The 14669-nt window shown below is 36.5% G+C and overlaps 1 protein-coding gene across 1 annotated transcript in view; it reads right to left on the reverse strand.

The window, feature by feature from the left end:
* Nucleotides 1-14669, reverse strand: part of LOC126185151 (apoptotic protease-activating factor 1) — a 277026-nt gene that overhangs the window by 92811 nt on the left and 169546 nt on the right. Inside the window, exons 12-13 of the mRNA XM_049927997.1 lie at nt 8072-8440; nt 898-1105 (exon numbers count right to left, since the gene is read on the reverse strand). Coding sequence (XP_049783954.1) covers nt 898-1105; nt 8072-8440 — 577 coding nt within the window. The remainder of the gene's footprint in view (nt 1-897; nt 1106-8071; nt 8441-14669) is intronic.

Here is a 14669-nt window from a genome sequence, read left to right on the forward strand (position 1 = left end):
CCTGCTAGATTCATGGTGTCAGTTCCCTCCAGCACTACTTCAGACACTAGTCGAGTTCCTTCCATGTCATGTTGTGGCACTTCTGCGTGCTTGCGGTGGCCCTACACCATATTACGCAGGTGTACCAGTTTCTTTGGCTCTTCGGCGTGTCGTGATTCTATGTCTTTTTCTTATTCTTACTGGCCAGCATGTCATAAATTTGTGGATTGAAGACCACATTATTCCACTTAGACTGTATATGTATTAAGATGTCTTTTTAGTTACACACAACTAGTATCAGCTTAAAAAGCCACTTTCAGTTGTTACCCAGAGCAAGGTGCCACACACATAAAAATGTAAGCTAACTCACAATATGTTATCATTCATAATGGCTTGCAAATTATACTGTTTGTGATGGTTTGACAGGCAGTTGGTCCATTTAAGATGAGAGAAACCTGTGCAAAAAGATAATTATATAAATTGCAATATTGGAATGTAGCAAAGTGATCTGAATCTGTTGTAGTCTCATGTATGGTGACAATTAGGATTAGCACTGTACTTAACTGTGCACTGATAGAATGGAAGTTGCAAGGCTTTTCTTGGGCTCACAAGTGATGCACAGAATATTGCAGAGCTGACAGTACACATCTTGTAAATTAAATCTGGAGCATCCTCACAAAATAAATTTTGTGCACAAAGTGTTATTACAATAAAATTTTAAAATAAATCTTTCTTGCACTTATTTTCATGCTACATTTCACATGGAGGTTTAAATCATATTTTTGATTAAGTATCATGAAGTGGAGTAAAAACAAATGAGAGAAAGTCTGTCACTTAAGGTCAAATCAGGAAAAATAGCAAATAATAAAAAATTACAATAAAAACTTTCAATGAAAAAAATAAAGATAATTTACAAACCTGGGATACCTAAAATTGTCACTATTGGTACATCATTTCCCAATCCTGAAAGGAATGTACCAAATTCTGCACTATATACATAAAGGTGTGAATCATCCCCACCAAAATACAACAGAGTATCATCATTAGAGAAAGTGCAGCTATTAGGTTTGCTATTATTGGGAACATCTATGTGCAACTTCTCTGCCCCTGTTTCACTATCCCACACCTATGAACAAAAATAAAATAGGAAGAAAGAAAAAGATAAAATAAAGGTATAAAAAATGTATCATCTAATTATAATAAGGAAAAGGGAAAAGAAACAAAGAATTAATTTGGTAGTGTCAGGACTTCAAAAACAAGTTCCTGCAAATTTGGCATAAGCCAGCATACTCTGCTTTTCTTTTCACTCCAGGTTCATCAGTGCTACAATCAAACAATTTTACTCAACCAAGTGACATAAAGTAAAGTAAAATAATGTAAACACTTAAAAAGTTAAGCCTTAGAATCACTTGAGGGCTATTATTCACAAAACACTGGTGAATTAAAACACTGGTGAATTAAGTCCATCAGTTGTCCCTAAAATAAATGAGAATGCACATTTGGCAATTTAATAAATTAACAGAAACTGCAATCATTAAATAGAACGTAACAAGTTACACAGACAGACTTAGTGCAAAAGACAGATGCATAGTACACATCATGCCTTACTGGAATCTTCCTTCACTGCATGCAGAGAAACAATGTTTAATTAAATGAGGTTGTCATCATCTTTTCAGTGGCAGGTAATAAAACACTGACAGCAGATTAACTCAGATTTTGTGTGCATGTGGACAGGTTGGTAACAGTGGGGACTTCAGATGAACTTACAGTGGAATAGTCCAATCCGACATGACAAAACATGCCCTGAAATTTTTTATATAAGGAGAATACACTGACAGAAAGACCCTGTCAAAATTTTAGCTGCTAAAACACACTACAAGTTTTTTTTTTAATGTTGAACATTGCAAAATTCGTAGCTCACCAGGCAGCTGGTGAAATGTACATCTCCATCGGAGCTGTAGCAGACTGCGCATGCACAACACGGCAGGTCCATATCTTTGGTTGACGGCGCATTAATAAACTGATAATATGACACAGCAAGATATAATTTATACAGAAAATTTCAGTTTTTGTTGACAGTTTCTCTGAAACAATTGTCCCCAGTTACTGTTTACTCAAATTTGCACTTTAATTAATACCCAAAATAATTACCAGCTGCTTCCATGGTTGAGTAGGTGTTATCAAGTTTAACATTTAATGTTAATCAGTGTGCAAACCCTCTCATGCTTCATAAAATCTGGCCATAAACTGCATAAATGGAAGAAAGCTTAAACAGAGAAATAAATATGCACCAAAATGAAACTTGCAAAACTGTGAAATGAAAACTACCTGAAAAATTTACAGTACAGAGTAGACACAAAGTCATGTCCCCCCCCCCCCCCCCCCCTTCAACCATTTCCCCATTAATAACCAGCATAAACCCTAATCTTAAATAAATAACATGAACAACAGTTCTTTAAAGGAGTTTTCTTCAGATATGAACCATGAAGGGCTGCTCATCAGAGGCAACGCACTGTACCGATGGAGATCCACAGTACTAGGTCCTCCAAATAGCAACTGAGATGATCACTGTTGATTTCAAGTCTTCTTCAACTTATTCGAGGAGTTTCAAGAAACAACAGTTGTACACCCTCCAAACAGCAACTGAATGAACACTATTGAATTCAGGTATTCTTCAACTTAGTTGAGGAGTTTCAAGAAATCATATGGAATAGGAAATTGCAAAACAGTGAAGTTTACTTCAAGCATAAGTGTAGAGGAGTTGATATTAATTCATAGCAGGTGAGAAGACAAAGCTTGCTGTTATCTCCAAAACTGCTATGTTTAATACCAATCAGTGATGTTTCATGAAAGAACTGCATGAAAACTACATTTTTTCTTTCTCAGGTGAAAAATGACAATTGGTTACACAACTGATTAATGCTACGACACATTCATATACAACAGTGACAGTGATAATTATGAGTGGATTACTGTTTCTGCAGCTTTAATCTGTCTTCAGGGACCTCAAGGCATACTAAGACAAAAAAGAAAGGACTATTTGGTGGCAAAAATCTTGTAAGCAACCTATCAAATAAATCTGAAAAATCTGAAAAATTGGAAAAAATAATTTTTACCATTTCATTCGAAACAGTTTCTAACTAGCTGCCAAAATTAATTAATTGCTTTTGTTGGACTCTCTGGCCTGGACATAATGGTACCTCCATTTTTCAAAAAGACTATTGATACAATTTAGATTCCATACAGAACAACCAATGTGACTCCAGCTAAAGAATTTGTTTCATTGTGGAAAATATTTTTAAAGAAACTGTCGGACAATATAATTTCTGATAGCTCCATCCCACTTAAGGGTTACCAGAACAGTATTCTTAAATTGCTGTGATTTGTTCACTATCTACTTGCATTGGCTTGTTTTAAAAATTGCTTTAAGTATGCCTGATATGCAGTACAATAGGTAGAGCAACAGCCAGGACCATTTCTTACTCAACCACAATTCTGTCTTAATAAAACTAGTAATTAATGTAAAGTGCCTGGAAGAATTAATTTTTCTTTCATCAGATGTGACTTGTGTATGGAGAACATTTGTTTTTGTCATTCAAATGACACTTTGCTTTATTATGAGAAATATGAGGAGTAAACAAGGAACATTGTTCAAAAATTATCATAAGAACTGTGTTACAGATATTGTTATAAAGTGATGTACGTGTAACAAATATTTCATTTCGATAAATTAAAGTCACAATTGACGAAAGTCATCTCTAATATGACATCAAACCTTGCCTTGATTTATTTTCTTTTGCTAGTCACCTTTGTAAGAATTACATACAATTAGTTATCATTATTAACTGCCTCTTATTCAAAACATGAATGATTACATTTTTTGTGTGGTTTAATTTCTTCAGATTTGCGTGTGTCATTTTGGATATTTGCACTACACTACACTCTTGTCACAGCCAACTGCATGTTAGGCAGAAAGGGCTGTACAAACTGCTGCCATAAGTGGTTCTTCATGTGATAAAAATGAGTTACTTCAATGATTTTAAAAAAATACTTGGAGTGTATTTTAGCAGCTACAATTTTGACAGTTTATTTCTTTCATTGTATTCTTCCTGGATAAAAAATTACAGTGTGGGTTCTGATATGCCCAATTGGACCATTTCCTGATTAGAGCAATCATTTTACCTCTATCCCAGGTCTGTTGACTGATGGACCCTGAAACATACAGCACACAATGCAACAGGTTAGCAGGTTATAAGTAACTGCTGATCTATACTGTGTGAGATTTTTATTTATATTTGTGGTCATTTCAAGAATAAGTACCTTTGCCTAACATCACACAACAGAACTATCATTAACGCTGCTTATTACAGCACGCATATTCAACTTTCAATAGCTGATTCCCCCTACTACAGTATCAGTATCAGTATCAGTATCAGTCTCTGAAAGTCTACCTTCGCCTGGAAGGGCTACACAATGTCTGAATGAGTGAGAAAAGTACACAATTCACATCATGTAAGTACCACCAACAATTTAACACTTATGCCAAACACATCTTAATTATCTTTAAACTGTATCTGAAACTAAGCATAATCAGAAGAGGGTGCTCTAGAAAATGAAGTCAATATGGTAATTGCTGTAGTCTCTCCTAGTATGTAAGTAGATTTAAAATACTAAGGAAAAAAGTAAAATATCTATTTGTGGTCATTTCAAGAATAAATACCTTTGCCTAACATCGCACAACAGAACTATCATTAACGCTGCTTATTACGGCATGCATATTCAACTTTCAATTTTTGAGTGGTTAAATTTTGTACTCTTGGCAGCACATAAATTAGCCACATGTAAATTCTGAGCTAGCTGTTGGGAGCCAACCACAGTACAGTGGGCACATCACTGCTTATAAAGGTAAATAGTGCTTGTAATTGGTGTATGTGATGGAGTAAGTTACACCTTCTAGATAGAGAGTATGAAGAACACATCTTCAAAATATATGCAAGAATACATGTGCCAACTGGTGCCTGGTTCTGGATATGAAAAGATGGAGCCAAGGATGGGGTAGTGCTGAGAAATATCTAAATGTAGGAGTATCCAGCTTAATATTTTGGTAGCTTATGGAGGTGGTTAAGAGTCCAGTACGAGGCTGTGCATTGACAGTGTTTGGTTCAAATACAATTTTAAGAGACTTTATTGACTTAAATTTATTTAATTTATAGAAAATATAAAATTAAGAGAGTGGAAGAAACTGACTGTTCTTAAGGTACTTTGGCCTGCAAAATAACACAGTATTTGATTTCCTCATCACATAGAAATCTTTACCTTCTAATCACCTGCCTTCCACAAGGAACAGTTTATGAGACGGGCAATAAATTGCAATTTCTGCTATCTCCATCCGGGCTGTCATGACTGATACTGTTGCCATTCAATATACAGCTGATGTTAATATGGAGCCTTTCACTGACAGCCATGGTATCCTTTGCAGTCTGAGTTCTCAAGGCCAGCAGCAAATTGTAGTTACCAATTGGGAACACACAGTACTGTGTTTCAGTTGTAATGTGATTAAAAACTGATTTTGCACAGATGTTTTCATCAGTTCATCTTGTGTCTGTGTTGAAACAGAACAAATTTTAGTTCCTGTACGACTACTGGATTGTCCAGTTTCTCAAAACCATTCCATTCTCTGTTATGCAATGTGCTGAGAAATAAAATTCTGTACTCTGGCATCCTATGTCATTAAATTCCTCTCTTCCATGGAAGCAGTCATTCTGTCACAAATAGACAGTTGACAATGAAGCATGGCTCATGAATACAGTGACTGAACTCAGAGCTTAATTGTGCACATTTCTGACCTTTTACTGTGTCTTGCCACTGGATATCATGAAATAAATGATGTGTGCTACTAACTAGACTGAAAGGAAGGTTAGGTTTAAAATCATTTTGACAACAAGATCACCAGAAACCAAGCAAAATCTTGGAAAGAGAAGGATGTGCAAGAAAGCCTGCCACGTCCTTTGCACAGAAACCATTCCAGCATTCACAACAAATATAAATAAGATTTGCCAGACATGGATTTGAACCTCGATGTATCCGAGTGTGAGCCCAGTGTCTTAATCGCTGCACCACCTTGTTCGAACTTTTTCTGTAAGTGAAAACTGAACATAAAAATGTACTGATAGTTTTCCTTACTGGTAACACACACTTACGGCAACTGCAACAGTTTCCTCTAGCATTTCATTATAATTACTTTACTAAACATCACCATGTTAGTTACAATGAAATATTAGAGCTACCCCATATTAGTAGGCAAATAGCAGTAGCTGCAGGACCAATTCAAGAACTTTTTCCAAACAAATGACAATATCATTTTGCGGTCCTCCTTCCCCTCCATTTTTCCACACAAACAACATTTTGTGTCCTTCACCCTTTCCCCTTCCCCCTCCTAACCCCAATCCCATTCATTAGTTACAGTTCCTTGGGCTTTTGGAAGGACCTTTAAAAATAAATCTAGTGAGTGTGGATATGAGTTGTTTATGCTACTAATTATGATACACCCTGTGTATAAATTTTGCACTTGGGGTGCTTCTGGCTTGATGCCGCCCCCCCCCCCCCCCTTAGCTTGGCAGCCAAGCACCCATTTGTGTTGCTTGAGTCCTGAAAAAGCCTCAAGTAGTTGCTACCACTGAGTTTCTAGGATGCCATCAGTTTTATTGTATCTGCCATAAGAAGAACCCACATTCAATTTTTAACTGAAATGTTATCATGGGATGTGCTTCATGTTCTACAGTGCAAATGTGCCTAAGAGCATCATAAACAATAAACTGTTGGCTCAAATGGAAAAAAAGGTATATGGTATGATGAGGAATTGGGCCTGAAGCCATCTGAATGTAGAGTCTCAGTGTTGAGATTCAGCTGCGAAAACCACAAGTGAAAGCATAACCACCTATTTCACATAAAGAGTTACTATTACCTACACAGAATGTCTCCACATTTCATTTGCAGAAAAACTTGTGTGTCATTTCACAAAATGTCCAGAATATTGAGAACCATTTCATGTAATATTCAATTAAGCTAGATTACATTTAACATCCAACCAACACCAAGTCATTAAATACACATGGGGACAGAGAAATTTCATGGAAATGATAATGCAAAAAATAATGTGAAATTTGTGGTTTTTAGTAAAGAATGAAAAAACAGCTATTCTTAGGACATATCATGAAATCTGCAATTTTGCTATAAAAAAGTATTACAAATCTCAGGACAATAGTTTACCAAGATTCATAGCTGATAGTCACTTGAGTATTAAAACAGCATTTTGACATCTAATCTCCTCAAGGCTGATGTTCATGTAATGAACTACACTGTGACAATGAAAATAGCAATGAAATTATCAGTAAAATAACACTGAATTTGACAAAATAATTACAATGGATTTGTAAAAATGCACTGAATTTGGTAAAGAAGTACAATGACTGGGAAAAATTGACACTGAATGTGGCAAAAATAACACTGAATTTGGCAAAAAAAGTAACATTACATTTGGCAAAAAATAACAATGAATTTGGTAAAAAATAATACTGATTTTGGTAAAAAATAACACAAAATTTAACCATATTATTTTTTTCCTGTCCCTAGATATGGAGCACTCCCTGAGAGAGGGAAGGATTAGGGAAAGATATTGGCAAGGTTTGTTTAAGCACCATTCAAGTACACCACACACAGACAAAAAAATGATATATTGTACTTGTCATATTTCAACATGTATCTTTCAACATTTCTGCCTTTTTGTCACCTGAGGATGTTTGTTTGAAATGAAACTGGTCATGAAGTAATAAATGCATCTAAAATAACAGCTGAGGTGGTTTTATTAATGTTCATATTAATCAGCTATGGAAGCACAACATGATCACAAGTATTCAGGCATTTGGCTAAAGTTTGTAGATGAAATTATGGAAAACCTTAATCAGGATGGCTATGTGTACATTTGACCCATACTCAAATTTGAATGTTACAACTTAATCATTGTGCCATCTCAGTGATAACAAGAACAGAATGAGGAGAAGGCATACATTTAAAAATCTTTTTAGGTGCATACCTTCACACATCCATCAACAGAACATGACACCACTTCATTCTTTTTGTGTGCAAAAGAAGCACAAGAGACAGCACCTTTGTGTTTACTGAATGTGAAAATACTTTTGTCATCCGACCCACTTTCAGAAAACATATTACTCCAACTAGTTTGACGAAGACGAGGAGATGGTGTTCTGACAGTACCACTGTCACCCGATTTCTGTTTCTCTGTTTTCTTGTCAATGATATCCTCCAAACTCCACAATTTTACTGTACCATCTTCTGAAGATGACAGGAATATTTTATTACTTGAGTGGCATTGTAGGCATGTTATCTGCTTCTTATGGCCTTGAAATGAGTGAAGTATATGTTTATAGTCGACTGCCAATAGCTGTAACAAGAACAAAAAAACATAAACAAATAAATAAATAAATAATCAAATGTATACATTGCAGATATGGACAAGTAACACGCCAGAAGCAAATTTAAGGGGGGGGGGGGGGGGGGGGGGGACAATATTTTGTTCTAATGCTATCGATGAAAGTTTGACAACTTGGCACTATTATCTGATTTTATAAATCCCCTTCATTCACTCTAGAAATTTTGATGCAGCAAATTATGGGGAACAATCTGATGAAGATGAGTCTTTTCCTATAAACATTTCAATGCAAGGGGCTACTCAGGATTTCATTCTTGGACCAGTTCATAGTTCTCAACTGGAAGTTTGACTCCTAATTACAATAAAACTCAAAACATTCAATGTATGACATATAACTAATCTATTCCCCTCCTTAACAATGGAGACATGATTAGTGAAGAGTAAATGAGGAAGTCTCAAATGATACATATATTCATTAACTACTGTGAAAACTGAACTCACTGACCTTTACAATCAGATTATTATTTACTACTGACAGTTGTGATACACTTAAGCTGATTTACTTCATATAATTTCATTCTTTGGTGGCATACAAGGGATGGTCCGTGAAATTGCTAATAGTACAAAAGAAGGTAAGAGAATGCAATAAAGAAATTATTGAGCCAAAATTGTACTTTCAGCAGCTCGAGGTGCATTGGTTGTACTCTATGTTCGACAAGATTCAGTCTATAAACAAGTTTCTGAATGAGGAGGAGGGCCGAGTCTTCCTGGAAACCTTATTGCAGCATATAACCTCATATCAGGAAAATCAGTACAGGAAAGAGACAATATTGACTACTGTCATACCAACCACCGCTGTGGCACACACTCTGCTGAGTGTAGTCTTTGTTTTGGTATGTAGAAGATGAAGCACAAGACTGGTTTTAGACTCAGCCACCATTCAGATTCCAGTGGATTGGATATCCTGTGCATAAAAGCAGCAGAAAGAAGATGAACACACAAGGGGGTGGTAGTAAGTATAACTCATTCATTTTACATTGTAAGTTTAGAAAGAGAGTTAGAAGTTACTGTGCAACAAACTTAGGAATGAAATAAGTTCCATGGTGTTTCAGATGGAAGCCTTTCCTCACTTACCACCATGGAAGTGTTTACAGTATGTGCCTTAAGCCCTAAACGAACATAGTCTGGAGTGTATATGTACACAGCCATTTGTGTACTAAAATATTCTCATCTCAGTATCACAGCTTGCACTACAAGCATGTGACACCTGGAGCGACATCCTGGGATGCAGTATGGAGCAGCTGTCCTGAGTCACCAGAGAGCAGCTGCCAGAGCAGAGAGAGACCCGCTCACTGGGGGAAAGTCATAGCCACCTCTGCAGTATACCAGCAGCATTCTTTGTGCTGCCATCATGGTCACAGTAGGAGGTATTGCTAACAGTAGCATTCAAGTGATGCCATGCTAGGCCCCACTGTTTGCACTGTCAGCAGTGCCGGACATCCATTACTTCACATGAGAGGCAACTGGACACCTACATCATGCTGCTCCTGATGTACTATGGCCGAGGGCCAGAATAAAGAAGTTAACTGAACAAATCCACTGCCGTCCTGACGTCTTATTTCATTCTCCACAGGTGACAATCCATGGGGCCATCTAACACAGACAGCCATCAATAATGGAAGCATCAATGCAAAAAGTAACTGATTTCTATATTTTCAGATATTAAAGTGGTTGCACTACAGATTTGAATGAGAAGTCTTGGCTACTTGATTAGTAATCACATCTCTAGAGCTTCTTTCTGACTGGTGTTGATACTAGCAAACACTTTATCTTCAGACTGGTTTCTTCTGGTCCCTTGCCTAAATTATCCACAGTTGTCCCACATCCAAGCAACAGAGGCTTGTTCTGTTGAGATTAATTACAAAATGTCTGATCATCTTCCAGGTGGATGGCCAAATTTCGAAGTATCGGCACAAGCTATAACTGACTGAATATCATATATCATTGATACCTCTAGCTGCCAATAATTGCCTTTAGGTTTCAAATTACCAACATAAGCTTGCACAGTTTGACTCAGTTAGAAAATCCACAGGAGTTCCCTAAAATCTACATTCAAAATATTGGTAAATCTAAGTAGCCACTTGAAGAAACCAAATGTCAAACTTGCTTACAATAATAAAGACAACTGTCCATCACTTATTTATTTGATCTTCAAGTATTCTGCATCTTATTGATGTTACTAGTTTGTACAAACTGAATAGTGCATATTGGTATATGTAATAACGAGGAAAACATTTAAATAATATAGATTTGAATACAAACATAAAATGAGTATAAGCTAAAATTTTATATCTTCCTTTGCACAGTCAGAAAATTCCTGTATGGCATAGAAATCCTTCTTTATAAGCCAGTTTTGTAGAACATTTTCAAAGGTTTTTAATGAGGTTCTTTTGTGTAGACTAGGCAACTAAGTATAAGTAATGATGGGACTGTCATGATACCCCATTTCTTGAAACGTGTCCTACATGATACATTTTTTTGAAAACACGCCCTACACATCCTATAGCCTTTTCTGCCACATAAAAACTCATTTTGCCCCAGAGGAGCTGCCCCAAAGCAGTATCCAGTACATTATATGACTAGGAAAAAATGTTTAATAGATTAAGAAAAGGAAACCTACGTTTCTAGCATTTGTAGACCTAGAGAAAGCTTTTGAGAATGTTGACTGGAATACTCTCTTTCAAATTCTGAGGGTGGCAGGTGTAAAACACAAGGAGCTAAAGGCTATTTACAATTTGTACAGAAACCAGATGACAGTTATTCTAACTGCAACCTGGTTTCTGTACAAATTGTAAATAGCCGAGGGGTGTAAATGGGAAGCAGTGGTTAGAAAGAGAGTGGGACAGGGTTGTGGCCTATCCCTGATGTTTTTCAATTTGTGTATTGAGCAAGCAGTAAAGGAAACAAAAGAAAAATTCTGAGTAGGAATTAAAATCCATGGAGAAGAAATAAAAACTTTGAGGTTCGCTGATGACATTGTAATTCTGTCAGAGACAGCAAAGGACCTGGAAGAGCAGTTGAACGGAATGGACAGTGTCTTGAAAGGAGGATATAAGGTGAACATCAAGAAAAGCAGAATGAATTAAATCGGGTGGTGTTGAGGGAGTTAGATTAGGAAATGAGACACTTAAAGTAGTAAGGGAGTTTTGCTATTATGGGAGCAAAATAACTGATGATGGTCAAAGTAGAGAGGATATAAAATGAAGACTGGCAATAGCAAGGAAATCATTTCTGAAGAAGAGAAATTTGTTAACATTGAGTATATATTTAAATGTCAGTAAGTAATTTCTGAAAGTATTTGTGTGGAGTGTAGCCATGTATGGAAGTGAAACATGGATGATAAATAGTTAAGACAAGAAGAGAACAGAAGCTATCAAAATGTGGTGCTACAGAAGAATGCTGAAGATTAGATGGGTAGATCACATGACTAATGAGGAGGTATTGAACAGAATTGGGGAGAAGAGAAATTTGTGGCACAACTTGACTAGAAGAAGGGATCAGTTGGTAGGACATGTTCTGAGGCATCGAGGGATCACCAATTTAGTATTGGAGGGCAGGGTGGAGGGTAAAAATCATAGAGGGAGACCAAGAGATGAACACACTAAGCAGATGCAGAAGGATGTAGGTTGCAGGTCTGGGAGATGAAAAAGCTTGCAAGGATAGAGTAGCATGGAGAGCTGCATCAAACCAGTCTCTGGACTGAAGACAGCAACAACAACAACAACAACAACAACAACACCTCTTTAGTTGAAGGTACTGAAGTCTATCTTCTTCACTGTTTTTTGATATTTTACAGATATTGATGACCTGTATTCTTAATTTTTTGAGTTCAGGTGTGAACCATCAATGTACACTTCTATGGTTACTTCTGCTTTATTTCCCCTTGTGTCTTTTTAGTACTTTAGGACAGCACTTCTTAAACATATTAGAAACAAACTGACACAGTTGTCAAAAGCTTCATCAACATTTGGTAATTGAGACAGAAAGTTGGACCATCTTATTATACATAGCTGTGATCTGAAAGCATTGATATGAGAATCATTAACAATGCTAACATAACTGGGTTGTTCACACTGCTCTATGGCATTATTTGTCAGCAATTTTAACCATATCCCTTCACAATCTGATAGATACATGGTATTAATATGCTTTCTACATTTGTTATAACATTGTCTATATGTGACAGCTTTCTTATTGGCTTGCTATTTGTGCAAAACATATTGGGTGATCTGAGGACACTAAGCAAGTGTAAGTACTTTGTTGTTGTAACCCTAATGCCAATGTTAATATCCCCACAGATTAGAATTTTATGTTAACTGTATTTCTGCAACTGGTACACACAGGGAGACTTCTGTGAAGACATCAATAATGCTGTCAAATGTATGGTATACAAACACTACAATTAGTTTTGGACCTGTCAATAGTATAGCAGCTGCCTCAAATACACTTTCAATGCAGAATTTACTTACGTCAAAATCAGTGTGTTTTGCGAAAGATCATTACTGACATATATAGAAGTACTTCCATAGTTGTTCAAATTTCTTACAAAAACTTGATACTAAACATGCAGCTTTCCGCGGATGATGCTGTAGTATACAGAGAAGTTGCAGCATTAGAAAATTGCAGCAAAATGCAGAAAGATCTGCAGCGGATAGGCACTTGCTGCAGGGAGTGGCAACTGACCCTTAACATAGAAAAATGTAATGTATTGTGAATACATAGAAAGAAGGATCCTTTATTGTATGATTATATGATAGTGGAACAAACACTGGTAGGAGTTACTTCTGTAAAATATCTGGGAGTATGCATACACAATGATTTGAAGTGGAATGATCATATAAAATTAATTGTTGGTAAGGTGGGTGCCAGGTTGAGATTCATTGGGAGAGTCCTTAGAAAATGTAGTCCATCAACAAAGGAGGTGGCTTACAAAACACTCGTTCAACCTATACTTGAGTATTGCTCGTCAGTGTGGGGTCCGTACCAGGTTGGGTTGACAGAGGAGATAGAGAAGATCCAAAGAAGAGCGGCACGTTTCATCACAGGGTCATTTGGTAAGGGTGATAACATTATGGAGATGTTTAGCAAACTCAAGTGGCAGACTCTGCAAGAGAGGCACTCTGCATCGTGGTGTAGCTTGCTGTCCAGGTTTCGAGAGGGTGCATTTCTGGATGAGGTATCGAATTATTGCTTCCCCCTACATATACCTCCCGAGGAGATCACGAATGTAAAATTAGAGAGATTCGAGCGCGCACAGAGGCTTTCCAGCAGTTGTTCTTCCCGCGAACCATACGCGACTGGAACAGGAAAGGAAGGTAATGACAGTGGCACATAAAGTGCCCTAGAACACAGTGACAGCTCATACATATATACGTGATTTGCCATTTAGCCAGTATTCATTTATACATACTTCATTACCCTAATTAATTGTAGATTCCAGAATCAGAATTAACATTTGAAGAAATTAATCCACTAATACAAACTGATGTCACTGTGCAGAAGGCAGCAGGAGGGGAAGAGGGGGGATGTGTAATGCCATGGGAACAGTAAAGCAAGAGATGAGGGTTTAAAAGTCACCAAAGAGAGATAAAGCAATTATGAAGTCTACAGAAATTATAAGAAAGATATGGAAAACAAGGAATCTGCAGAGTGACTGACCATTAGCCCTGACTCACTCTACTCATAATAAAGGTGATAAAGCAGATGTGGAAAATTAACATGGCACCTTCATCCTCAAAAGGACTCGGAAAAAAACCCTTGAGGATGAGAAGATGAGCAAAAAGAGAAGTTGAAAAATTCCCTCCAGGGTTTTCCTTCATACAGCACCAAAGATTTTTGGACTTTTTGGTTTGAATTTATTTATTTAGTGTTTTACATTCACCATAATTCATTTTATTTTCTTATGTTCACCTTTTATGAAAAAAACATTAAATTTTATTTTCTTATGCTCACCTTTTGTGTGAAAAAACAATTATTTTAAAAATTGGTGAATGTGAAACAAAAAATATTCATTTTTATTAATTTTCTAATTAATTTAATATAAAATATACTTTTGATATGAAATTAAGTGAGTTAGCCATGAAAATTGGATTGTAGTAGGATATTTTAGTAGGTTCTAGGTGAGTTTTTGTGAGCTAGTTCATTTGTTTCACCCCCTCAGAAGAACCACATTCACAGGCCT

The sequence above is a fragment of the Schistocerca cancellata genome, chromosome 4 (genome assembly GCF_023864275.1).
Source record: "Schistocerca cancellata isolate TAMUIC-IGC-003103 chromosome 4, iqSchCanc2.1, whole genome shotgun sequence".
In the NCBI taxonomy this organism is placed as follows: domain Eukaryota; kingdom Metazoa; phylum Arthropoda; class Insecta; order Orthoptera; family Acrididae; genus Schistocerca; species Schistocerca cancellata.